General features: G+C 49.8%; 1 protein-coding gene across 1 annotated transcript in view; it reads left to right on the top strand.

Moving 5' to 3' along the window:
• The first annotated feature begins 233 nt into the window (after positions 1–233).
• Positions 234–25,416, top strand: part of RNASET2 (ribonuclease T2) — a 40,277-nt gene continuing 15,094 nt past the window's right edge. Inside the window, exons 1-7 of the mRNA XM_049874490.1 lie at positions 234–324; positions 1,262–1,546; positions 4,373–4,469; positions 10,794–10,866; positions 15,459–15,514; positions 17,646–17,703; positions 20,285–20,355. Of these exons, the coding sequence (XP_049730447.1) occupies positions 234–324; positions 1,262–1,546; positions 4,373–4,469; positions 10,794–10,866; positions 15,459–15,514; positions 17,646–17,703; positions 20,285–20,355 (731 nt within the window). The remainder of the gene's footprint in view (positions 325–1,261; positions 1,547–4,372; positions 4,470–10,793; positions 10,867–15,458; positions 15,515–17,645; positions 17,704–20,284; positions 20,356–25,416) is intronic.

Raw genomic sequence — 25,416 nt, 5'->3', positions numbered from 1 at the left:
TTCGGCAATGAGGAGGCCACTGGTGATCTCTGAGGTGTGGTTTCCAAGCAGGTATGAGAAGGGACGAAGACTGTGAAGGCCTAGCAGTAGATGGCAAGGAGGTGGGAGGGCAGGTTGTAAACCACAGCCCCCCCCCCCACCCCCGCCAGCGATTTTCGGGGGTGGGCTTTGACAGATCACCTGCCTCCTGGTTCTCATGGGGGCAGGGACAGCGTCCTCCAGCTGGCGTAGGCATGTGGACACAGGCTGGCTTTTCATGTGACTGTTCTCAGAGGAGCGGGCGGCACCTCCAGGGCAGATCTGCGGGCTCCGTGGTTCTCCCAGGTCTGTGAAGGCTGGTATGCAGTGGGTAACCAGACGGTGAATGCACACAACGGGATATAATCAAATGGAATTAGTGTTGGGGCACTTCATGGCTTGGAACTGAACCGACATGACCTAGCTGGAAATCAAAAGGCTGCCTGCTTTAGGGTGCTCGAGTCCCTCAGTGGCGCAAACGGTGAATGCCCTCCGCTTCTAACCGAATAGTTGGAGGTTCCAGCCCACCCAGAGGGGACTCAGAAGAAAGGCCTGACAATCTTTAGAAAATCAGCCATTAAAAACGCTGTAGAGCAGAGTTCTACTCTGACACGCCCGGGTCACCATGAGTCAGCGTCCGCTCGATGCCACTGGTTTAAGCGGATGCGTGGGACCCCTCCGGCACCAAGGCACACTCGCTGCACACCCCTTCGGCAACCTGCCCCTCTGCGATAAGGGTCTCACACCCTAAGATAACAGACATCCTCTGCAGCCACAGGAAGGTGGGGTCTTTCCGAGGTTAGCCAGGCCGCTGTCCTGGGACCGCTCCCACAGCCGGCCATGGTTCTGTCCCACCTGGGACCAGGCAATTTAATTCGGGGTGGTTCAGGAGAAACGGGGCGCACTTCAAACAGCAAGAGAACGTGGGCTTTCAAACCACAGCATTTACAGAGCCGGGGAGGGAGGTGGAGCAAGCTGGAGCTAAAGCCTGTTTACCAAGGCGGGGGTGGAAGGCAATGGCCCGGGGCGGGGGCGGGGCCGGGCCGCTGGCGTAGGGGGCGTGTCCTGGGCGTGGGCGTGTCCGTGGGCGGGGAGCGGGGCGGGGCCGCCTGCGTAGGGGGCGTGTCCTGGGCGTGGGCGTGTCCGTGGGCGGGGAGCGGGGCGGGGCCGGGGCCGCCGGCGTAGGGGGCGTGTCCTGGGCGTGGGCGTGTCCATGGGCGTGGGCGTGTCCGTGGGCGGGGAGCGGGGCGGGGCCGGGGCCGCCGGCGTAGGGGGCGTGTCCTGCGCGTGGGCGTGCCCCTGGGTGTGGACGTGTCCGTGGGCGGGGCGCGGGGCGGGGCCGGGGCCGCCGGCGTAGGGGGCGTGTCCCTGGGCGTGGGCGTGTCCCCGGGCGGGGCGGGGTCGAGGCGGCGCCGGTCCTTCGCTGCAAGTTGGCGGAAGCGCGGCGGGTCTGGGCCGGAGCGTCGGGACCGCGGCTGGCGGTCGGGTCGGGTCGGAGCCTGGAACCTGAGGAAGCCTGCGGACGCAGGTAAAGCGGTGCCGCGGGGCGCTCGGAGCGCGTGCGGGCTGCAGGGATCCGGGCTCCGCCGGGACGAAGGAGAGGTTTCAGCCGCAGAGGTCGCCCCTTGCTGTGCAGCCGGGCGTTTGCCCTGGACCGGAGCGCCCTGTGGGCGGTGGGCGGCTTCCAGGTGTTTGCGTGCGCGGGGCCGCGAGTCCTCTAGAGGGACACTCGGGAGCGGGGGCTACGGGGTCCCCTAGGAGGGACGTTCGGGAGGGGGGCCACGGGGTCCCCTAGGAGGGACGCTCGGGAGGGGGGCCACGGGGTCCCCTAGGAGGGACGCTCGGGAGGGGGGCCACGGGGTCCCCTAGTGGGGACGCTCGGGAGGGAGGCCACGGGGTCCCCTAGGAGGGACACTCGGGAGGGGGGCCACGGGGTCCCCTAGGAGGGACACTCGGGAGGGGGGCCACGGGGTCCCCTAGGAGGGACGCTCGGGAGGGGGGCCACGGGGTCCCCTAGGAGGGACGCTCGGGAGGGGGGCCACGGGGTCCCCTAGGAGGGACGCTCGGGAGGGGGGCCACGGGGTCCCCTAGGAGGGACGCTCGGGAGGGGGGCCACGGGGTCCCCTAGGAGGGACGCTCGGGAGGGGGGCCACGGGGTCCCCTAGGAGGGACACTCGGGAGTGGGGTCCACGCGGTCCCCTAGGGGGGACACTCGGGAGCGGGGGTCACGGGTCCCCTAGGAGGGACACTCGGGAGCGGGGGCCACGGGACCCTAGGAGGGACGCTCGGGAGCGCGGGCCACGGGTCCCCTAGGAGGGACGCTCGGGAGGGGGGCCACGGGGTCCCCTAGGAGGGACACTCGGGAGTGGGGGCCACGGGGTCCCCTAGGGGGGACACTCGGGAGTGGGGTCCACGCGGTCCCCTAGGGGGGACACTCGGGAGCGGGGGTCACGGGTCCCCTAGGAGGGACACTCGGGAGCGGGGGCCACGGGACCCTAGGAGGGACACTCGGGAGGGGGGCCACGGGGTCCCCTAGGAGGGACACTCGGGAGTGGGGGCCACGGGGTCCCCTAGGAGGGACACTCGGGAGGGGGGCCACGGGTCCCGTAGGAGGGACACTCGGGAGTGGGGGCCACGGGTCCCCTAGGAGGGACGCTCGGGAGCGCGGGCCACGGGTCCCCTAGGAGGGACGCTCGGGAGGGGGGCCACGGGACCCTAGGAGGGACACTTGGGAGGGAGGCCACGGGGTCCCCTAGGAGAGACACTTGGGAGGGAGGCCACGGGGTCCCCTAGGACGGACACTCGAGAGGGGGTCCACGGGGTCCCCTAGGGGGGACACTCGGGAGCGGGGGCCACGGGTCCCCTAGGAGGGACACTCGGGAGTGGGGGCCACGGGTCCCCTAGGAGGGACGCTCGAGAGCGGGGGCCACAGGTCCCCTAGGAGAGACACTCAGGAGGGAGGCCATGGGGTCCCCTAGGAGGGACACTCGGGAGCAGGGGCCACGGGGTCCCCTAGTGGGGACACTCGGGAGTGGGGACCACGGGCCCCTAGGAGGGACACTCGGGAGTGGGGGCCACAGGGCCCCCTAGAAGGGACACTTTGGAGGGGGGGCCACGGGGTCCCCTAGGAGAGACACTCGGAATCAGGGGCCATAGGTCCCCTAGGATGTACACTTGGTAGTGGGGGCCACGGAGTCCCCTAGGAGGGACACTCAGAGTGGGGGCCACGGGGTCCCCTAGGAGGGACACTTAGAGCGGGGGCCACGGGGTCCCCTAGGAGGGACACTCAGCGGGGGCCATGGGGTCCCCTAGGAGGGACACTCAGAGCGGGGCCACAGGGGCCCCTAGGAGGGGCACTCAGAGCGGGGGCCACGGGGTCCCCTAGGAGGGGCACTCAGAGCGGGGGCCACGGGGTCCCCTAGGAGGGACACTCAGAGTGGGGGCCACGGGTTCCCCTAAGCGGGACACTCAGAGTGGGCCCACGGGATCCGCTAGGAGGGACACTCAGGATGGGGGCCACAGGGTCCCCTAGGAAGGACACTCAGAGCGGGGGCCACAGGTCCCTTAGGAGGGACACTCGGGAGCGGGGGCTATAGGTCCCCTTGGAGGGACACTCAGGAGCGGGAGCCACGGGGTCCTCTAGAGGAGCACTCAGGAGGTGCCAGTCTGGGTCACCTGCCTATCAAGTAGGATGGTCTCATTTATAGGTAGTGGCTGACTTGAACAACAGGCAGCGTCAGATACTAACAGCTTTCTGCAGAGTCAGACCACCTTTCTGAGGAGGGCCAGCCTTGGTGGCTGCAGGCCATGCCTCAGTGCACCCTCTGGGACCTCTGACCCTGTTACCTGCCTTTCACTTGTGTGGTCTTCTGTACTTTCTTTGTTACTTTTCGACTTTTATTTAAACTTTCAAAATTGAAGAAACCGAAGCTCAGACGGTAAGGAAGCTGGGCTTACCTCTGAGGCCCCTTTCCATGCCAGGGTCCCCTGTAGCACAGAAGGTCATCTACGGGTCTCTGCGTTGTTCCTCTTTTTAGAAGTGAAACAGCAGTTGCTGTATGTGATTTTTTTTTTTTAAGTTTTCTTCACCAAAGCCATTTTATGTTGTTGTTGGGTGCCATCGCGTCGGTTCCAACCCAGCGACCCTGTGTACAACAGAGCAAAGCACTGCCCAGTCCTGGGCCGTCCACACAATCCTTATGTTTGGGCCTATCGTTGCGGCCACTTCACAGTATGCAGGAAAAAGTGTTAAGACATTTTATTATCAAGAAAACAAAAAACTCTTGGCATTTAAAAGCCTGGTAAAGGGTGAGATCTGAGTATTTTATGCATTTGTGATATATTCGTCTTACAGATTTCAACACAATGAAGCTCAAAGTAATTTACAACATCCTCCTGTGTTCCTTCTGTCTGGCTCTTTACTGCCTGTGCAATGCTGATAAATTCCTGAGGTAGGTGTATTTTCACAAAAAGAACTTTAAAAATGTGTGTGAGTGTCTCACTCTGAGGTGTTTTCCACATGATGCCTGTTAGCTCGTGGTTTTATGGGATGAATGCCTGGGAATGGGGCAGTGGTGTCCGGTGGGAGAATTTCCGCCTTCCATGCAGGCGGCCTGGGTTGGACTCCCAGCCCATGCAGCTCACGCGCAGCCACCACCCACCTGTCAGTGGAGACTTGCGTGTTGCTGTGATGCTGAACGGGTTTCAGCCGTGCTTCCAGATTAAGATTGGCTAGGAAGAAGGGCCTGGTGATCTACTTCTGAAAATTAATCAGTGGAAACCCTGTGGATCATAGTGGTCTTATCTGCAACCTCTCATGGGGGTGACGCAGCACTGGGCAGCATTTTGTTCGTGGTGCATGGAGTCCCCCAAGGCAGGGACCTATCCCACAGCAGCCAACAGCAGCAGGTGTCTTGGAGAGGAAAGGACCCCTGAGAGCTTGTCGTCTGAGGGATTGTGTAGAGCCCTGAAGAATGAGAAGACCAGCACCTGCACAGATTGTCCAGCCTTGTAGAGGAGACAATGCCCAGAGGTGGCTTGGAAGACAGCCCTGGCAGTCTGCTTCCGAAAGGTCACAGCCTTGAATTCCTATGGAGCAGTTCTACTCTGCACACATGCGGTTGCCATGAGTCAGAATGGACTCAATGGCAGCTAACAAAAGAGGAGACAAACCAGGCGTGTGTCTTAGCCATCTAGTGCTGCTGTAACAGAAGTACCACAGTGGATGGCTTTAACACAGAGAAGTCTATTCTCTCACAGCCTAGGAGGCTAGAAGTCTGAATTCAGGGTGCCGGCTCCAGGGAAGGGCTTTCTGGCGCTGTCAGTTCTGGGGGAAAGTCCTTGTCATCAGTCTTCCCCAGTCTAGGAGCTTCTCAGTGCAGGGACCCCACGTCCAAAGGACGAGCTATTCTCCTGGCTCTTGTTTCTTGGTGGTAGGAGGTCTCCATGTCTCTCTACTCACTTCTCTCTTTTATATCGCAAAAGAGATTGGCTCCAGACACGACCTAATCTTATAGATTGAGTCTTGCCTCATTAACCATAACCACCTCTGATCCCGCCTCATTAACATCATAGAGGTAGGATTTACAACACATAGGAAAATCCCATCAGATGACAAAATGGTGGTCAGTCACACAGTACTGGGAATCTTGGCCTAGCCAAGTTGACACACAGAATTTTGAGGGGACACAATTCCATCCATAACAGTATGTATCAGGTGCCAAGGTAGATGAAGCTATCTTAAAAACCTGTTGCCATCGAGTTGATTCCGACTCATAGTGACCCTATAGGACAGAGTAGAGCTGCACCATGCAGTTTTCAAGGAGCATCTGGTAGATTCGAACTGCCAACCTTGTGGTTAGCAGCCATAGCTCTTAACCGCTGTGCCATCAGGGTTTTCAGGAGCCGTCTTGGTGGTGTAGAAATCCAGATGTTAGTGATGGAGACATCTTTATTTTTAGATTGCATGACTGTCTGCTGATAGGGCCATTCTTCCCCTTTCTAAGCGTCTGGCCCTGCAGCCCTTCCTCTCCCGGCTTCCCTTCTGCCTCCCCTGCTTCTGGTCCAGCTGGAAGTCACAGGGCTTGGGCCAGTGCAGTGTGGCCCAGGAGTCTAATGTTAATTTTGTGGAGGATGCCACATTTTGAATAACAAATCTTAATTTTTTCGTTCTATTTTATTTGGATAATGATTGACTTAATAGAAGGTTTTCATACTTATAGTAAAGTGGAAAAAGATAGGTTTTATTGTTAAATTAAGCTGTTTTATCTTAGACTTTACGAAACCCTGGTGGCGTAATGGTTAAGAGATACAGCTGCTAACCAAAAGGTTGGCAGTTCGAATCCACCAGGCACTCTTTGGAAGCTGTATGCTGCAGTTCTCTGTCCTGTAGGGTCGCTGTGGGCCGGAATCTACTCAACGGCAGCGGGTTTGGTTTTTGGTTTTTTTAGGAGGTAACATTATATTTCTGTATTCTCAGAAAATAGTATAAGACAGTCTAAAAAGTTCTCTTTTTTTTTTTTTTCTGTTGAAAAGTGTAGAATATTTATCACCAGAGAGGCCGTGCAGTGCACTAGCTGAGTGTGAACTAGTGCAAGTCTGCATGTGTGGCGTTGGTGTCTGGGTTGGCTCATCTGTAAAGCAGGACTCACAGCCGCACTTCCCGCGCAGAGTTGATGTCAGGAGAAATAAATTGACCTAGAGAAGGCACTGAGAGTGGTGCCTGGCTGATAGCAGGTACTCAGTAAATGTCGGCTGTGGACCGCTGGCTCTAAGACGGGCCCCTTCTCTCCTAAATGGAGCGTCTGATCTCACTGAACAACCACCGTGAGGAAGGCATGCTTTCAGAGACGCAGAGTTGACGCAGGTGTGATTGAGGACTTGGTGGCCTCCTTCCTGCCTCTGCCTACGGGCACATCCTCCTTCAGTGCTGTAAACATCCCCTGTATTGTCACTTTCCCCTTGCTTTCTCACACCCACACCCGTACTTCGAATGGGATGGAGGTGGAGGTAGCCAGATTCTTGATCATTTGATTGTAAACTATGTCGTGACGTTCTCATCTTCCTAGCCGATTTGTTCAACCTCCTCAGGCCCCAGTTTCCACCAAGGTAAAATAAGATTCTTGCACCCAGGGGAAAAAGCCTCTGAGGGTTCTGCCCGCTCTAATAGTCACCACTGTGGTTCCTCTGTTGTTTTTCTTTTATACAGAGAGCTGGCTGACTTCATGGGCTCGGACCTGCCAGACATTTTTCGTATCATCTTGATTGTGAATCCCATACTTTTTCTTTGGCATAAATTCATGTGTAAGAACTTGAGTCTTACTTTTGAACCTTCGAATCTAAAGTGTAATTGCTGCTGGATCACGTGATGTCTGTGTTGCTGGGGCCTTCTTACATCTGTAAACCAAAACACTGTTGTGTCGAGTGGCTTCTGACGCATAGTGACCACATGTCTTACAGCGTAGAGCTGCTCCATAGGGTTTTCTTGGCTGTAACCTTTATGGAAGTAGATCGACAGGTCTTTTTCTGCGGCCCGCTGGGTGGGTTTGACCCAACCAGTGTTTAGGTTAACAGCCGATTGCAAACCCCCTTCGCTTCCAGAGCTCCTTTCTCCATCTGCAGAGTATTGTGCAAGCTGCACTTTCTTCCTTCCCTCCTTCACCTTAAACCTTGTCCCACGTGGCCAGAGGCCTCCTGCCGGCGAGGGCGGAATACAGACTGCAGCTCACATCCCCGTGGGAAGCTCTTGGATTCAGCCCATTTCACAGTTCTTGGATTTTAAAAGTGGTGCAGCGCACATACCTCGTTCTGTGTAACAGCCATCGCAGCGTTGGAACGAGCTCCCGTCCTTAGCTGTCACCATTGCCGCAGAGAAACAAGCGACAAGGAACAGCCTCGTGCTGGCTGAGGCGCTGCTCTTTGTGGCCGAGTGAATGAGGAATATTCACTTTCCAGGGCCTTGTGGGTTCACGGAGGCAGGCGAGGGATGGGGGTCTGTACGGCTAAGGGGCTTGCGTACACTCGGGAGAAAGGCGCTATGGGGCTTGTTCCGCACCCTGAGTCTGTCCTGCACCCTGAGTCTGTCCCTTCTGCATCCAGAGTCTCTCCCACCCCCCCAAACCTGTCCCTCCCACACCCTGAGCCTGTTCCTCCCACACCCTGAGTCTCTCCTTCCTATACCCCAAGTCTGTCCCTCCCTGTATCCCGTGTCTCTCCTGCCCCCACCCTGACTCTGTCCCTCCTGCACCCTGAGTCTGTCACTCCCTGTACCCTGACTCTGTCCCTCCTGCACCCCGAGCCTGTCCCTCCCTATACCCTGAGTCTGTCCCTCACACCCCCAAGTCTGTCCTTCCCACACCCTGAGCCTGTCCTGTCCCTCCCACACCCCAAGTCGGTCCCTCCTGTACCCCGAGCCTGTCCCTCCCGCACCCCGAGTCTGTCTCCACACCGAGGCATCCCTGCCACCCTACTGCAGATCACCACACTTCCTCACCCGGCATTCCTGTCCTCTTTCTCTTTCATTAATCCTTTACCACTTACGGCTACATAAGACTGTATGAGCTTCCTGTAACTACCAACTGGGAGGCTGAAAACTACAGAAGTGCCTTCTCTCAGCTCTGGAGGCCAGACATCCAAATGCAAGGCCATGCTCCCTCTGAAGGCTCTTGGGGAGGATTCTTCCTTGTCCCTCCTGACTTCTGATGGCCCTAGGCATTCCTTGGCTTATAGAGGTGTCTTCACATGGTATAGGACCTTACACCCCTGGACTCAGCCTGTTTTCCCCTTTTGTAAGGACACCACTCAGACGGGATTAGGGCCCACGAAACTCCAGTATGACTTCACGTGAACTTAGCTGATGACATCTTTGAAGACTTTTTCCAAACAAGGTCACATTCACAGGTAACAGGGAGTTAGGACTTGAAGTTCTCTTTTTCTGGGATATCATTCAATTTGTAACACCAGCTTACTGACTCTAGGTTGAAGCTTCACCCAGTCCGGCTCCTGTGGCATTAATTCTGCTGTCACGTGGCACCAATTCTGTCTGGGCCTGTCCCTCCTCCTGTTTATAAGGATACAACTGTGAGGGAATCAGGACTCACCCCACTCCAGTGTGGCCTCACCTTATTTTACTGCTAACATCTTCAAACACCCTGTTTCCACAGGAGGCCACGTTCACAGGTACAGGGGCCAAAATGTGAACATGTCTTTTTGGGAGGGCACAGTTCAACCATGACACCACTGTGTGTGCTTCTTCCTGCATCTGTAGTCTCCATCACTGGAATGTCACGTCTGGAGGGCAGGGGTCTCGTCTGTCCACCTAAGTAGTGCTGACCTGTGACAGGTGCTCGGTGTTGGTTGAATGAGTCATCGAATGAACGGATAGATGGATTTATTGTTTCTTTTGTTTTTCCTGTCAAGTGGCCTCTTTGTAACTTCCTAAGGAGTCCTGGTGGCACAGTGGTTGAGTGATTGGCTTCTAACCAAAAGGTGGATGGTTCAAACCCACCAGGCACTCCATGGGCGAGAGATGAGACAGTCTGCTTCCATAAAGATTTACAGCCTTGGAAGCCCTGTGTGGCAGTTCTGCTCTGTCCTATTAAGGCAGAGATCTCCAGGCTGTGGAAAATCCCACTGCCTAAAGCAGCTTTTAGCAGCAATTGTGGGGATGGCGCAGGACCAGGCAGTGTTTCGCTCTGTGGTACGTAGGGTGGCTATGACATGGAACCAACTCAATGGCACCTAACAATAACAACAGACAGCTTTGCACCAGAGCCCTGCTTTCTTTGCTTGTGTCTTAGTTATCTAGTGCGGCTGTAACAGAAATACCACAAGCGGACAGCTTTAACAAACAAGTTTATCCTCTCACAGTCTAGTAGGCTAGAAGTTCGAATTCAGGGAGCCAGCTTCAGGAGAAGGCTTTCTCTCTCTGTTGGCTCAGGAGGAAGGTCCTTGTCATCAATCTTTCCTTGGTCTAGGAGCTTCTCTGCACAGGAACCCCAGGTCCAAAGGACACACCCTGTGCCGAGCGTTGCTTTCTTGGTGTTATGAGGTCCGCCTGTCTCTGTTTGCATCTCTCTTGTATATCTCAAAAGAGATTGGTTCAAGACACAATCAAGTCTTATAGATTGAGTCCTGCTTCATTGACATAACTGTTGCTAATCTCATCTCATCAACATCATAGAGGTAGGATTTACAATACATAGGAAAATCACCTCAGATGACAAAATGGTGGACAACCACACAATACTGGGAACCGTGGCCTAGGCAAACTGATACACGTATTTTAGGGGGACACAATTCAATCTGTGACAGCGTGGCTTCCTCCCCCACAGCTTTGCATTAGAATCCTACTTTCTTTGTTTGGCACATCCTGAAATTTTACATTAAAATCCTGGTGATGCATGAAGTTATATGTGAACCCCATTGTGCCTACATAGTACGATTAAGAATGTTGCTGACATAACTTGTATGAACTCCCTGCTTGTAAACCGCTTAAGAGTAACCTTTCTTCTCGCCCTCAGGGAGCAGTCGTAGTGGCAGCAGCTCTGACTGACTCCTTTCCTTGCACAACAAAATAAAGGTGCATTTCTGCCGTGCCACCTCGGTCTCTCGTTTATTGGCCAACATGAGTCATGCCAAGCAGAACATGGGGTTTCCACCTGGTGACATTATAGGGTTGCTATGAGTTGGAATCGACTTGACGGCAGTGGGTTTGGGCTTTTTGGGGGGTTAACTTTATAGAGGTCTGTGGAAAATGATTTCCTTGTCTTTCGCAGGGATAGCAATGGGAGTGGAATGGGATGGAAGAAGCTGATCATGGTTCACCACTGGCCACCCACAGTGTGCAAGGTGAGTTTCTCTGCCCAGCCTGGCCCCTTTAGGGGTTTGTTTCCCCATGTGTTCCTGCCTCAAGTGCTGCTGGCTCCAGAGCTCCTGACCCTTCTTGCCTTGTGAGTTGCCAGGGTGTGGGGGCAGCCCCCAGCCAGGGGACTGTTCCTCTCAGAGCCCACAGCTGTGTCCTCCTTGTGTTGCACGGCATCGTTAGAGTGTCTCCTTGAGAGGAAGGAGCTGGTGGGGCCCTGCCCCCTCCTCTGCTCGGCCCAGCAGACACACCTGCTCTCCTCCACATTGGCTCTCCCGTGTGTGGCTCTCTCTCCCTGGACTCTGAGTTCTTTTTAGGGTGTCCACGCTGAGGATCTTCATGCCACGTCATGGACTTCAGTGGGGGGGCCCCACCTCTGCCTGCTCTGTGCAGACCCTAGGCCAGATCATCCGCTCTTGGGAGCTCTTTGCGAGCCAATTATTCTAATTATCCTAAAATTATTCATTGAACAAGTACTCCAAAGTGTGTCATCATACTGACCTGCTATCCCTCATTTTACTGAGTATTTCTACAATTTTGCTTGAGACTTTTGAACTTTGGGAGATAGAAGTAGCCAGTAGTTGCTACATGTTGTTATTTTGTTGTCGGCTGCCTTTTGAGTCTGTTCTGACTCATGGTGATGCCATGTGCACAGAGTAGGACTGCCTCTGGTGGCACAGTGCTAAGAGCTCAACTACTCACCAAAAGGTCAGCGGTTCGAATCCACCAGCCACTCCTTGGAAACCCCATGGGGGCAGTTCTACTCTGTCCTATAGGGTCACTATGAATTGGGATCAACTCAGTGGGAATGGGTTTGGTTTGGTGTTTTTTTTTGTAGGGTTTTCAAGGCTGTGACTTTTCGGAAGCAGAGCACCAGGCCTGTCTTCCGAGGGCCTCTGGGGGGTTTGAACCGCTAGCCTTTCGGTTAGGCGCCCAAGGACTCAACTGCTATATGGTAGTTACATTATTTTATGTTCTTTAAGAGGTACTCTGGCTTTTTGTTCTTGCCTTCAGCATTTAGCAAGAGTGACAATCTCTACTTCCTTGCTGATTTATTTATGTCATTTATTGACAAAATGCAGTGTCACTTGTCATCACCAAATTTTATTCTTTTTTAAAAAATACGGTGTTTCAGGTGAAAGTTTTCAGAGCAAATTAGTTTGTCATTTAACAAATTGTACACAAAGCGCGCCAGGACATTGGCTGCAATCCCCGCACTATGTCAGGACTCTTCCCATTTCTGTCCTGGGTTCGCCATTTCCTTTTGTCCAGTCTTCCTGCCTCTTCCTGCCTTCTCATCTTTGCTTTTGGGCACGTGTTGCCCTTTTGGTGTGGTATAATTGTTTGTTCTACAGAGAATGCTCTTTTTGAGTGTTACTGTGTATTTTATGGGCCTGTCTATTGCTTGACTGGAGGGTGGTTTCTGGGAATGGCTTCAGTTCCAGGTCAGAGGGGCATCTTAGGGCCATAGTCTCAGGGGTTCCTCTAGCCTCTTATCAGGCCAGTAAGTCTGTTTCTGTTTTTTTTTTTTTTTTAATGAATTTGATTTTTTGTTCTATATTTTTCTCCTACTCTGACCAAGACCCACTGTTGTGATCCCAGTCAGAGGGGTTGGTAGTGGTAGCCAGGCACCATCTAGTTCTTCTGGTCTCAGGGTTGTGTAGGCTATGGACTGATTGCACCCTTGAGTCTGGTTTTCTTCATTCTCCCTTATTCCAGACCGGACAAGACCACAAGTTGTACCTGAGGGGGCTGCTCACTGTCTTTTAAGAACCCAGACACTACTCAGCAAAGTAGGATGTTTTATGCACTGTGTTGTGCCACTTGACATACATGTCCTCCGAGCCTCTGGTCCTTAGGCTCCAAGCCCAGTATCTTCGTCCTGGGAGGTGCCAAATTTTACTCTTAATCTGGGAACTCTCATTTCTAACAGTGTATCTCTTATTACAGAAGCCCTGGTGGCATAATGGTTGAGACCTGTGGCTGCTAACCGGAGGGTTGGCAGTGTGAATCCACCAGGTGCTCCTTGGAACCGTGTGGGGCAGCTCTACTCCGTCCTGTAGGCTCGCTGTGAGTCAGTACAGCAGACTGCTCTATTTGAGAGTTTTCCAGACTTTAAAACGTGTTGTCTCTTTCTTTCTTTCGTCTAGTTCTGTTTCTTTGCTCTGGGGTTAGGGAGTGGCTTTGCTCAGAAGAGAATTAAATTGCCATGCAATCAGGGTTCTGATTTGTTGTCAGGTTTGCACCCTGGGCGATGAAGCGTCCCAGGAGTTATTGATTCTTACTGGAAAGACCTGTGTTGAAGAGCCTGCGTCTTAATTAACTGTGGTGCTTGGCTGGCACATGGGCTCTGCCTTCAGGGAGTGGACAGAGGCCATGTGCTGGGAGACGTTTATGTGACAGTGTGCGTGTGTCCTGCGCACTGATCATAGATGCCACGCGTGGAAGTGCCTTCCTGCCTGAGCCTTCAGAAATGAAATGAAAAAAAAATCAAGTACTAGTGACATGTTGTTAGGAAATTCGCTTCAGTCTGGGGGGCCGTGATAGGAAGTACCTGCTACTCTAGTCAAGGCGTCCTCCTGATGGCTGGGCTGTATCTGGGCTCCTGCCTTCTGAGACTGCTGCCTTTAATGAGTGGTTATTCCTGAGTGCCACAAACAGTCAGTGCACTCGGCTGCTAACAGAGAGGTTGGAGGTTCGAGTCCCCCAGAGGTGCCTCAGAAGAGAGGCCTGGCAACCTAATTCCAAAAAATCAGCCATTGAAAACGCTATGGAGCCCAGTTGCACTCTGATGCACACGGGGTCGCCATGAGTTGGCGTGGACTTGACATTAATTGGTTTATGTACACGTTGGTGCTGGGATCATTTCTGTCTTGCTCTCTTTGTGTGGTCAGTGCTCGGAACTGTCCCCTGTATATCCTGGGGCTTGATGAGCGGCTGCTGATCAAATGAAAGCCTGTGAACTGAGCAGTCCCCAGGAAAGGTGTGTGGCACACACAAAGAAGTTGGACCAGGAGCCAGTCAAAGAACCTATGCTGAGTCTTGGCTTTGCTCTCGGTTAGCTGTGTGCTGATAGGCTAATTATCTACCTTCTTTGGACTTTGGTTTTTCCATCTAAAAAATTGGGATGTAGGTTGTTGTTAGTTGATGGTGAGTCACCTCTGACTCATGGTGACCTTATGTACGACAGAACGAAACGTTGCCCAGTCCTGTGCCATCATGACTGTTGGTGTGTTTGAGTCCTTTGTTGCGGCCACTGTGTTAGTCTGTCTCCTGCAGGGGTGGAAGTGGAAATAAAATAATGACCTCCACCATCCTGTGACCCCACACTCGTTTTCTGGTTCTTCTGCCCTGTCATTGTATAGCAGTGTCTTTCACTCCTCACATCAGATATTTAGGTCACTGAGATGAGACCTAATCTAATCACCAGACTAACTATGAGAAGATGTGGCTCCCCGTTCAATGAGGAAAGGCGTGGGTAAAACATGCATGGCACCTCCATTTTAGCAGACTCAGACTTCTTGTATGCTTCTTCACAGCGGGGGTGGGGGAGCCGCACATTACTTCTGTTTAGTCTGGTCTGAAAGCTGAAATGTGTTTCTTGCTGACTGTTCTTTTTGGAAAAATTCATTTTTAACTAGACAATTTGGAGGTCACTAAAGAGTGCTGGGTTGGGTTTTAAAGAGTGTTTACCATGCTTAGTAAAGTAGAGGGTCAGCGAAAAAGAGGAAGACCCTCAACAAGATGGGTTGACACAGTGGCTGCCACAATAGGCTCAAGCATGACAACAATTGTGAGGATGACACAGGACTAGGTGGTGTTCCCTTCTGTTGTACGTGGGGTCGCTATGAGTTGGGACCGACTCGATGGCACCTAACAACAACAAAGCGCTACACCAAACCAAACCTATTACCATTGAGTTGATTCCAACTCATAGCAACCCTATAGGACAGAGTAGAACTGCTCCATAGGATTCCAGGGAGCTGCTGGTGGATTTGAACTGCTGACCTTTTGGTTAGCAGCTGAGCTGTTTGCCACTGTGCCACCAGGGCTCCAAAGAGCGTTATAGGAGATGTTTATCTCAGTGCTTTCATCTCTGTTACTGAGGGGAAGGACATGTTCTTCTCAGGTTGGCGTTTTGGCCAGCTCCAAATTTTCAGTCCTTTGCTGTTTCACTAGTGAGCTGGAGCCTGGTCACTGAGCAGGCTTGAGTCTAACTGCGTGCTGCCCACCTTTTGCCCCCAAACCTTCATTTTTGATTGTCTGCTAAAATGCTTATTCATGGGCAAACATGAGTTTTTCCATCAGGTTGGCTTTGTTTGTGAGCATACAAAAAGAACAAAAATAGCTTTTAAATCCCATTGTCTACACTGTTTGAGCATTGGTATTTTTTTGTTTCAAATAGAAAAGCCAGCCCCTGTATCACCTGTGTTTTGGGACAATTTAAACTAACCCTGGGCTTACCTCCTGTCAGTCCAGTCCCTGCACCTTGCTGATGGCTGTTGACAGAAAAGTAGCGTTGCTAAATGCACTTAAACAGACAACAAACCCATTGTTTCCTTCATGTCTTTTCCCTCAGGAAGCTGAAAATGACTGCAGCAACCCTCCAGATTACTGGACAATACATGGATTATGGTAAGCATCGAATGCAGTCCAAACCGGATGAGGCAGCTGGAAGAAGCTGGCCACCTTGAAACCCTTCCTTGCGCCTGGTCTTAATGTGTGCGCTTGTTTTTTGTGTAGGAGTTTATAGAAGAGAGGAGGTCTTTATTTAAAAATACCTTGAGTCTTTCTAACATAAGCCGAATTCTGTTGTTGTTTCTTTCCATTTGGATAGAATTGTAACTATCTAGTTTAAACATGACGTTAGATATTCTGGAAACCCAGGTGGCATAGTGGTTAAGTCCTACGGCTGCTAATCAAAGGGTCAGCAGTTCGAGTCTATCAGATGCACCCTGGAAACTCTATGGGGCAGTTCTACTCTGTCCTGTAGGGTCGCTATGAGTCAGAATTGACTTGACGGCAGTGGGTTTGGTTTTTTTTTTTTTTTTGGTTAGATATTCTGAGTACATTTTGAGATCACTGAATTTTTCTCATCTTGTTCTTCTTTTGAGGCAATAAATATGTAAAAATACATGAATAAACGTGTGTATATTATATATAAAGGCCCCTGGTAGTGTAGTGGTTAAGAGCTACGGCTGCTAACCAAAAGGTCAGTAATTCGAATCTACCAGCTGCTCCTTGGAAACCCTATGGGGTAGTTCTGCTCTGTCCTGTAGGGTGACTGTGAGTCAGAATCGACTTGATGGCAGTGGTTTTTTGTTTTTTGTTTTTTTAATATTACATATAAAGGAGCACTGGTGACACCGTGCTTAAAGTGCTCAGCTGCTAACCAAAAGGTCAGTGGTCCAAACCCACCAGCTGCTCCACAGGAGAACGATGTGGCAGTCTGCCTCCTTAAAGATTTACAACCCTAGAAACGCGAAGGGGCAGTTTTGCTTTGTCCTGTGGGGTCACTGTGAGTCAGAATCGACTCGATGGCGATGGGTTATATATACTATACGTGCATGTACATATTGCGTATACTGCGTGCAGTCCCTAGGTGGTGCAGACCATTAACGCACTTGGCTACTCATCGAAAGGCGGGAAGTCTGAGTCCACCCAGAGGTGCCTTGGCAGAAAGGCCTGGTGATCCCCTTCAAATAATCAGCCCCTGAAGACCCTGTGGAACACAGTCCTTTTTTTTTTTTTGAATTTTTTTATTGTACTTTAAATGAATGTTTACAGAGCAAACTAGCTTCTCATTAAACAATTAATACACATATTGTTTTGTGATACCGGTTACCAACCCCAGGACATGTCAACACTCTCCCCTTTTCCACCTTGGGTTCCCCAGTACCAACTTCCCTGTCTCCTCCTGCCTTCTCAGTTTGCCCCTGTGCTGGTGTGCCCCTTTAGCCTTATTTTGTTTCGTGGGTCTGCCTAATCTTTGGTTGAAGGGTGAACCTCAGGGATGACTTCATTACCATGCTAAAAGGGTGTCTGTGGACCATACTGTCAGGGTTTCTCCAGCCTCTGTCAGACAGTAAGTTCTACATTTTTCTCCAGCTTTGTCCGGGACCTTCTATTAAGATCCCGTCAGAGCAGGTGGTGGTGGTAGCCAGGCACCATCTAATTGTGCTGGACTCAGTCTGGTGGAGGCCATGATGGTTGTGGTCTACCTTTCCCTAGTGTCATTAGTTTTCTTCATTCTTCCTTGCTCCAGATGGGGTGAGACCAGTGGAGTATCTTAGATGGCTGCTCACAAGGTTTGAAGACCCCAGATGCTACTCACCAAAGTAGAATATAGAGCATTTTTTAAATTAAGTATGTTATGCCAGTTGAGCTAGATGTTCCCAGAGACCACGGTCCCCACAGCCCTCAGCTCAGTAATTTGGTCCCTCAGGAAGTTGGGATGTGTCTGTGGAGCTTCCATGACGTCCCCAGTATTGTGTAGTCTTACCCTTCACCAAAGTTACCACTTATTGGAGCACAGTTCTTTTCTGACACACATGGGGTCGCCCCGAGTCAGTCAAAGGCAAATCAACGGCAGCTGGTTTTATCGTCTGTTCATTCGTTTTTGTGGTGTCAGGAATCCCAGTTGAGATTTCTTTCACATTTATTCTCTGCAGACCTTCACGAAAGTGGTGAGTGTCATGAGTTTGCTGATGTCATGTTGCTGCCATCTCAACCAAGACTGATTTCTCTTTATCTTGTCAATTTCAAGGGCTGATAAAGCAGAAGACTGTAACCGATCCTGGCACTTTAATTTAGAGGAGATTAAGGTATTAACTTTTAGTTATGTTACTGTTATGGACTGTTGGACTAGATTAACTGTTCCCTTCATAAGCGCACCTTCCAAGTTGTGTTTTAAAATTAGGAAGCCGTGAATATGTTCAGCATGACTGAAGCTCTGGTACTTTTTAGGAGTTACTGATACATAATCCCACAAATTAAATAAACATCAACCTTTCTCCTCCTCAACCCCGGGCCCAAACCAGCCCCCACGTGGACTGTGGGAAGTGAACCCAGACGTGGGGGAGTGCAGTCTGGCACCGTGCACTTGCTGCATCTGTGAGCCAGCGCTGATGGGCTCCCAACCCCCGTGGCGCCTAGTTGAAATGCCTGACAGGAGTGGGCAGCTCTAGGCAGCTGTGGCCTGGAGCACAGGGTCGGGTGGGGCAGGGCTGTCCTTTCTGGTGATAGCTGGGATGGCTTTCTAAGTAGGGGCTGCGAGCAGGGAGGAAGGATGGGTGTCTTAGTTCTCTGTGCTGCTGTAACAGAAATGCCACACGTGGGGGGCCTTAAAGAGCAGGAGCTTATTTCTCACAGTTCAGGAGGCGAGAAGTCCAAACTCAGGGCGTTGACTGTAGGGGGCAGCCCTGTCTGTGTCGGCTCTGTGGGAGGGGCCTTGTCTCTTTCACTTTGCAGCCCTGGTGTTCCTCGATTCCTCTGCAATCTTTACATGGCATCTGTCTTCCCCCGTTTGTGCTCGCTTTTGTGTCTGAGCTACACTTTTCATATCTGCACTCAGCGAGGGACAGTGGGCGAACTCCATCTTTGTTGCTAACTGTGTGCTCAGGACCAGCGTGAATGCACTCCCCACCATGTAGAGACGGATCCAGTCTCCACTTCGCCATTCCTCCAACCTCATTGCCAGCTCTCATGTGGCACCCCCTCTGTCTGACAGTTGCCACCCAGAGCTGGGTCAGTGCTCACAAGTTAGAAGGACACCTTTCAGACCAGCTGCCCACGTAGCGTTTCTCTGACTCCAGCCACCCAGAGCTGAGTCAACACTCACAAGTTAGATGGACACCTTCTTTCAGACTGTCAAACAGGGAGATACCAGCCCCTGCCTGCTCTCACTGCCCCTGTGGGCTCGATAATTCGCTGGGACGACTTACAGAATCCCACAGAGAGTACACCATACTATGTCTACAGATTTATTACACCCACAGAGGATATGAATGAAGAGATAGGGTGAGGCCTGGGAGGGGTACCAGTGTAGAGCGTCTGTGCCTCAAGGAAGGACGTACTGCCTTCTCCCATGCATGGATACAAACCAGGAAGCTCCTGTGAGCCTCAGGGCTTAGGGCCCCATGTGGCTGTAAAACAGTACATCATGACACTTAGTCAGCATCAGGCACCCAGTTGGTCCCTCTTGGTCTAGTCAGCCCCCACTCATTAGCCTCGCGTGTTGGTCTATTTAGAAAGAACCAAGAAAAAAGGCCCAAATTGCTTTCAGCAAGGCGCTTCTCCATGCTCCCCCGCCCAGTACCTCAGAAGCTGATAGGTTAAAGACATGCCCTACACTGGTATGGTCTCATTAATAACAAAGAAAACCCTGTTTCCAAATAGGATCACGTCATAGGATTCCAACACATATTTTGAGGGGATACAGTTCAGCCCAAAAAAAGTACAAAAGATTATGTTAAAGGTTAACTCATAGGACTGGAATTTACAAGAGAGATGAGCAGAAGTAATCTTCCCAGGTATCCCAGGAATTTGCCTACCTTATGTGGAATATGAGGCCTTCTCTCTCTTCCTACCCCGTCTCACTCATATGTACGCATATGGACAGACATGCTCATCTTCCCTTTTGGGGGCGCCCACAATTCCGTGTGAATAATCAGTACTATGTCAGGGCACCCACAGCATGGGTTTGCAGCTTGGGGTCCAGGAGGTCAGAGGGACCCCCTTGAGAGTACGAGGCAGAATTAGAGGGTTTGCTAGAACTGCAGATGCCTTCCCGGAACGCGTGTCTCCCAAAAGGACGGGGCAGCCAGCTCCAAATCCACCACAGGTTCTAACCCACATCGCACTGGACCGGGTTCCCTTCCTTGGCTTCCTTCCTGGGAGGTCTTCTAAGGCCGTAATCCTGGGGGCTCGGGGCTGGGGACCCTCTGTGAGCAGTTACTAGGAATACCCCACAGCCCGGTGACAGAGGTTCAGACACATTTTCCTCAAGGGCGTGTTTTAACTCCCCACAACGCCACTGGGTCGTTCCTGCTTATGATGTGTCATCTCCAAATGGAATTAAATTCATTCAACAGATTTATGGAGCGCCTACCATTTGCCAACGGAGCCCTGGTGGCACGTCAGTCGGTGGTTCGGACCCACCAGCCACTCCATGGAAGAAAGATGTGGCAGTCTGTTTCTGTAAAGATTACAGCCTTGGAAACCCCATGGGGTAGTCCTACTCTGTCCTGTAGGGTCGCTATGAGTCAGAATCGACTCAATGGCAACGGGTTTTGGTTTAAGTATAATTAATTTTTTAAAAATATATTAGTTCATCAGAGCTGTATTCTGCATTTCGAGTTATTAGATTCTGTGTGGACTTTTTAACTTTTTGTTTTTTTAATGTAGGATCTTCTGCCAGAAATGAAGATGTACTGGCCTGATGTAATTCATCGGAGTCCTAATTGCAGCCACTTCTGGTAAGTTTTTGTTTTTAACAGCCATCCTGAGTCTTGAAAAACAAGCGTGGAAAGCTTTATAAACACATTTAAGTGGAATCTCTGTGGGAAGCACAAATAAAAGACTTAGGAACCTGTCTGCTAAGCCTGAGAAGTTTGAACAACCTTTATCTGGAGATGATTCTATGAGGCCATATTTAGTGCCCTTCTCTGGTAGATAAAAGAAGGGCAGAGGAGTTTACCTTGTCAACTTGTTTTCTAACTGACCTGCTATTTCATTTATTTCTTTAAAAAATTTTTCTGCCTCACATCTGGGGTCTTAAACACTAGCAGGCAGCCATCTAAGATCCACCAACTGGTCTCAACCCACCTGGAGCAAAGGAGAATGAAGAACACCAAAGACACAGGGTAATTATGAGCCCAAGAGACAGAAAGGGCCACATAAACCAGAGACAACATCAGCCTGAGACCAGAACTAGATGGTGCGTGGCTACAGCTGATGACTGCCCTGACAGGGAACACAACAAAGAATCCGTTAGGGAGCAGTAGAGCAGCAGTGGTATGCAGACCCCAAATTCTCGTAAAAAGACCAGACTTAATGGTCTGACTGAGACTGGAATGACCCCGGAGGTCATGGTCCCTAGACCTTCTGTTAGTCCAAGACAGGAACCATTCCTAAAGCTAACTCTTCAAACAGGGATTAGACTGGACTATGAGATAGGCAATGATACTGGTGAAGAATGAGCTTCTTGGATCAAGTAGACACATGAGACTATGTTGACATCTCCTGTCTGAAGGGGAGATGAGAGGGTAGAGAGGGTCAGAAGCTGGCCGAATGGACACAAAAAGAGAGAGTGGGGGGAAGGAGGGTGCTGTCTCATTAGGGGGAGAGCAATTAGGAGTATATAGCAAGGTGTTTATGAATTTTTGTATGAGAGTCTGACTTGATTCGTAAACTTTGACTTAAAGCAAATAAAAACTAAAAAAAAAAAAAAATTTTCCTGCCTCAGAAATGAAGTCCTGGTACATGCTACAATATGGATGAAACTTGAACCTTGAAAACATGCTGAGTGAGATAAGTCAGGCACAAAAGGACACATATTTGTTGGTACCACTTAGGTGAAACATCTAGAATAGGCAAGTGTCTAGAGACCAGAGTTTATTAGTGGTCACTGGGGGTGGGCGGGAGGGAGGGGACAGGAACACACAACACTCAGGGAACGTGAGCTTCTGTCAAGGGCGATGGGGAAACCATGGAGATGGTTGAACAATGTGATGAACGTAATTAATGTCACTGAGCTGTACTTGTGAAGATGGTTGAAATGGTAAACATTTTGTTACTTACATACTTACCACAATAAAAGATACATACATGCTTTTAAAATTTCCTTTCCTGAGGATTAACTAAGCCAAATACTTAGACAGCAGAAACTATTTCTCAAATAAATTACACAGCTGCCTTGATAGATCTTAAGGAAACAGAAGACATGCTCGAGAAGATAATTACCTTACTCGTAGGACTCAGGACTTGTTGTTGGCTGCCCTCAACTCATCCCAACTCATGGCGACCCTGTGCACAACAGAAGGAAATACTTCCTGGTCCCGCACTGTCCCCAAAATCGGTTGTGGATCGGACCATTACGATCTGTAGGGCTTTTATTGACTGATTTTTCGGAAATAGATCACCCCACCTTTCTTCCTAGTCCATCTTAGTCTAGAAGCTCTGCTGAAACCTTTCCAGCATCACAGCAACATGCAGGCCTCTGTGGACAGACAGGCGGTGGCTGCATTTGTGGTACGTTGGTTGGTAATGGAACCTGGATCTCCTGCATGAGTAGTGAGAATTCTACCACTGAACCACCCGTAGAAAGTGAAATTTTAACTTGAGGCTAAATTCTCTGTGTTTCAGTTAAACACCTTAAAGTTTAACGGGAGCCAAGCCTAGTAGAGACATGATGTGTTTAATTCAAGATAGCTTTTAAAATTATTTCTTCCGAAGGCAAACATTCCTTTTATTTACGTTATCCTAACTGCAGATAGTAAATGCATGTCAAAAAGAGACTCTGAAACATGCTTTTGAACGTAGTAAATGGAAGAAATAATGACGTAAAATAGCTGAACAGAAGGTTTCAGAGGGTGGCTCAAGAAGACCAAGTAAAGTAGTATAATGACATGTATAAAGACCTGGAGTTAGAAAACCAAAAGGGAGGATCATGCTTGGTATTTTTCAAGCTGAAAGAACTGAAGAAAAAATTCATGCCTCAGGTTGCAATATTGAAGGATTCTATGGGCAAAATGCTGAATGATGCAGGAAGCATCAAAAGAAGATGTAAGGAGTATGCAGAGTCACTGTACCAAAAACAATTTGTCAATTGATCAACATTCAGCCACTTCAGGAGGTAGTATATGATCAAGAACCAGTGATACTGAAGGAAGAAGCCCAAGCTGAACTGAAGGCACTGGCAAAAAACAAGACTCGGGTGTTTACGGAACATCAGTTGAGATATTTCAACAAACAGATGCAGCGCTAGAAGTGCTCGCTTGGCTATGCCAAGAAATTCGGAAGACAGCTATGTGACCAAAAGGTGATCCAGTTGAATGCAGAAATTTTTGAACAACATCATTTATATCACAAGCAAGTAGAATTTTGCTGAAGATCATTGGAAAACCGCTGCAGCAGTATATCCACAGGGAGCTGCCAGAAATTCAGGCTGATTCAGAAGAGGACGTGGAACCAGGGATATCATTGCTGATTTCAGATGGATCCTGGCTGAAAGCAGAGAATACCAGAAGGGTGTTTACCTGTGTTTTATTGACTGTGCAAAGGCATTCGACTGTGTGGATCATGAGGAAATATGGATAACATTGCAAAGTATGGGAATTCCAGAACACTTAATTGTGATCATGTGGAATTTGACCATAGGCTAAGAGGCAGTCGTTCAAGCAGAACAAGGGGATACTGCATGGTTTAAAGTCAGGAAAGATGTGCATCAGGGTTGTATCCTTTCACCATGCTTATTCAATCTGTATGTTGAGCAAATTAACACTGAAGCTGGACCATGTGAAGAAGAATGCAGCATCAGGATTGGAGGAAGACTCAGTAACAGCCTGCGTTATGCAGGTGACACAACCTTGCTTGCTGAAAGTGAAGAGGACTTGAAGCACTTACTGATGAAGACCAAAGACCACAGCCTTCAGTATGGATTACACCTCAACATACAAAGAAAACAAAAATCCTCACAACTGGACCAATAAGCAGCATCGTGATAAACGGAGAAAATACTGAAGTTGTAAAGGATTTCATTTTACTTGGATTCACAATCAATGCCCATGGACGCAACAGTCAAGAAATCAAACAATGTATTGCATTGGGCAAATCTGCTGCAAGAGACCTCTTTAAAGTTTTAAAAAGCGAAGATGTCGCTTTGAAGACTAAGGTGTGCCTCACTCAAGCCATGGTATTTTCAGTTACCTCATACGCATGCAAAAGCTGGACAACAAATAAGGAAGACTGAAGAAGAATCGACGCCTTTAAATTATAGTATTGGCGAAGAATATTGACCAAACATGGACTAAGGAACATGGACTGCCAGAAAAATGAACAAATTTGTCTTGAAAGAAGTACAGCCAGAATGCCCCTTAGAAGAGAGGATGGTGAGACTTTGTCTCACGTAGTTTGGACATGTTATCCGGAGGGATCAGTCCCTGGAGAAGAACATCAGGCTTGATAAAGTAGATGGTCATGAAAAAGAGGAGGACCCTCAAGGCAATGGATTGATACAGTGGCTGCAACAATGGGCTCAAGCATAACAACGATTGTGAGGACGGTGCAGGACTGGGCAGTGTTTCCTTCTGTTGTGCACAGGGTCGCTGTGAGTCGGAACCCACTCACTGGTAACTAACAACAACTGAAGGTAAAATTCTTTATTTTTTCTCACTCAAATACGGCAGTTTATAACTCGGATTCCAGGTAATCAGATTGTGCCCAGAAAGATTAATTTAACTTGGAAAATTTTTTTGTGTAGAATTTTCAGGTAAAGAGAAAAAATAAAGTTTTTTTTTTTTTTTTAATACATGCATTCCAGCGTTGCTATTACATCAGGACGTTTCCCTAAAGTTTTACAGGGATAAAAATGTAGTGATTGGCTTCGTTCATTTCAGTGATTCAAGGTGCATGGTTTTTAACGCGTTTTCTGTATTAGGAAGAGCAGCTCTCTGTGTCATTTGGTACATTCCTCTGGGCCGATGAGGATTTTCACTGTTTTTTTGCAGCAAGTAAGTGTGAAGACATGCTTGTTATCTTAAACAGTTATGTTATTACAAAGGTAGTATCATTAGGTTCAACCTAGAGTCATTATTCTTACACACGTGATTGTGCTTACACACGACTACTCTTACACACATGACGACCCTTACACACGATTGCTCTCACACACAGGATTGCTCTTACGATTACTGTTACACACGTGACTACTCTCACACACAGGATTGCTCTTACACATGATTGCTCTTACACAATTACTCTTACACACGATTACTATTACACACATGACTGTTACATGATTGCTTTTACACACATGGTTGCTCTTACACACCTGCTGTTACACAAACTACTCTTACACATGATTACTTTTACACACGATTGCTCTTACACACAATTGCTCTTACACACATGACTACGTTACACACGACTATTACATGCACGACTATTATACGGTTACTATTACACACAGTTACTCTTACACACATTATTACTATTACACATGTGATTACTCACACACACGTGATTACTCTTATACACGTTACTATTACATACACGATTACTCTTACATACGCATGATTACTCACACACGGTTACTCTCACACACGATTACTCTTACATTGTTACTATTACATGATTATTTTTACACATGATTACTCTTACACGGATGATTACTCACATGATTACTCTTATACACGTTACTGTTACATACACGATTACTCTTACATATGCGTGATTACTCACACAATTACTCTCACACATGATTACTCTTACACAGATGATTACTCACACACGATTACTCTTATACACGTGATTACTCT

Source organism: Elephas maximus, chromosome 1 (genome assembly GCF_024166365.1).
Source record: "Elephas maximus indicus isolate mEleMax1 chromosome 1, mEleMax1 primary haplotype, whole genome shotgun sequence".
In the NCBI taxonomy this organism is placed as follows: domain Eukaryota; kingdom Metazoa; phylum Chordata; class Mammalia; order Proboscidea; family Elephantidae; genus Elephas; species Elephas maximus.
Note: the sequence above shows the minus strand (reverse complement) of the source record. Positions and strands in the feature narration are given on the sequence as shown.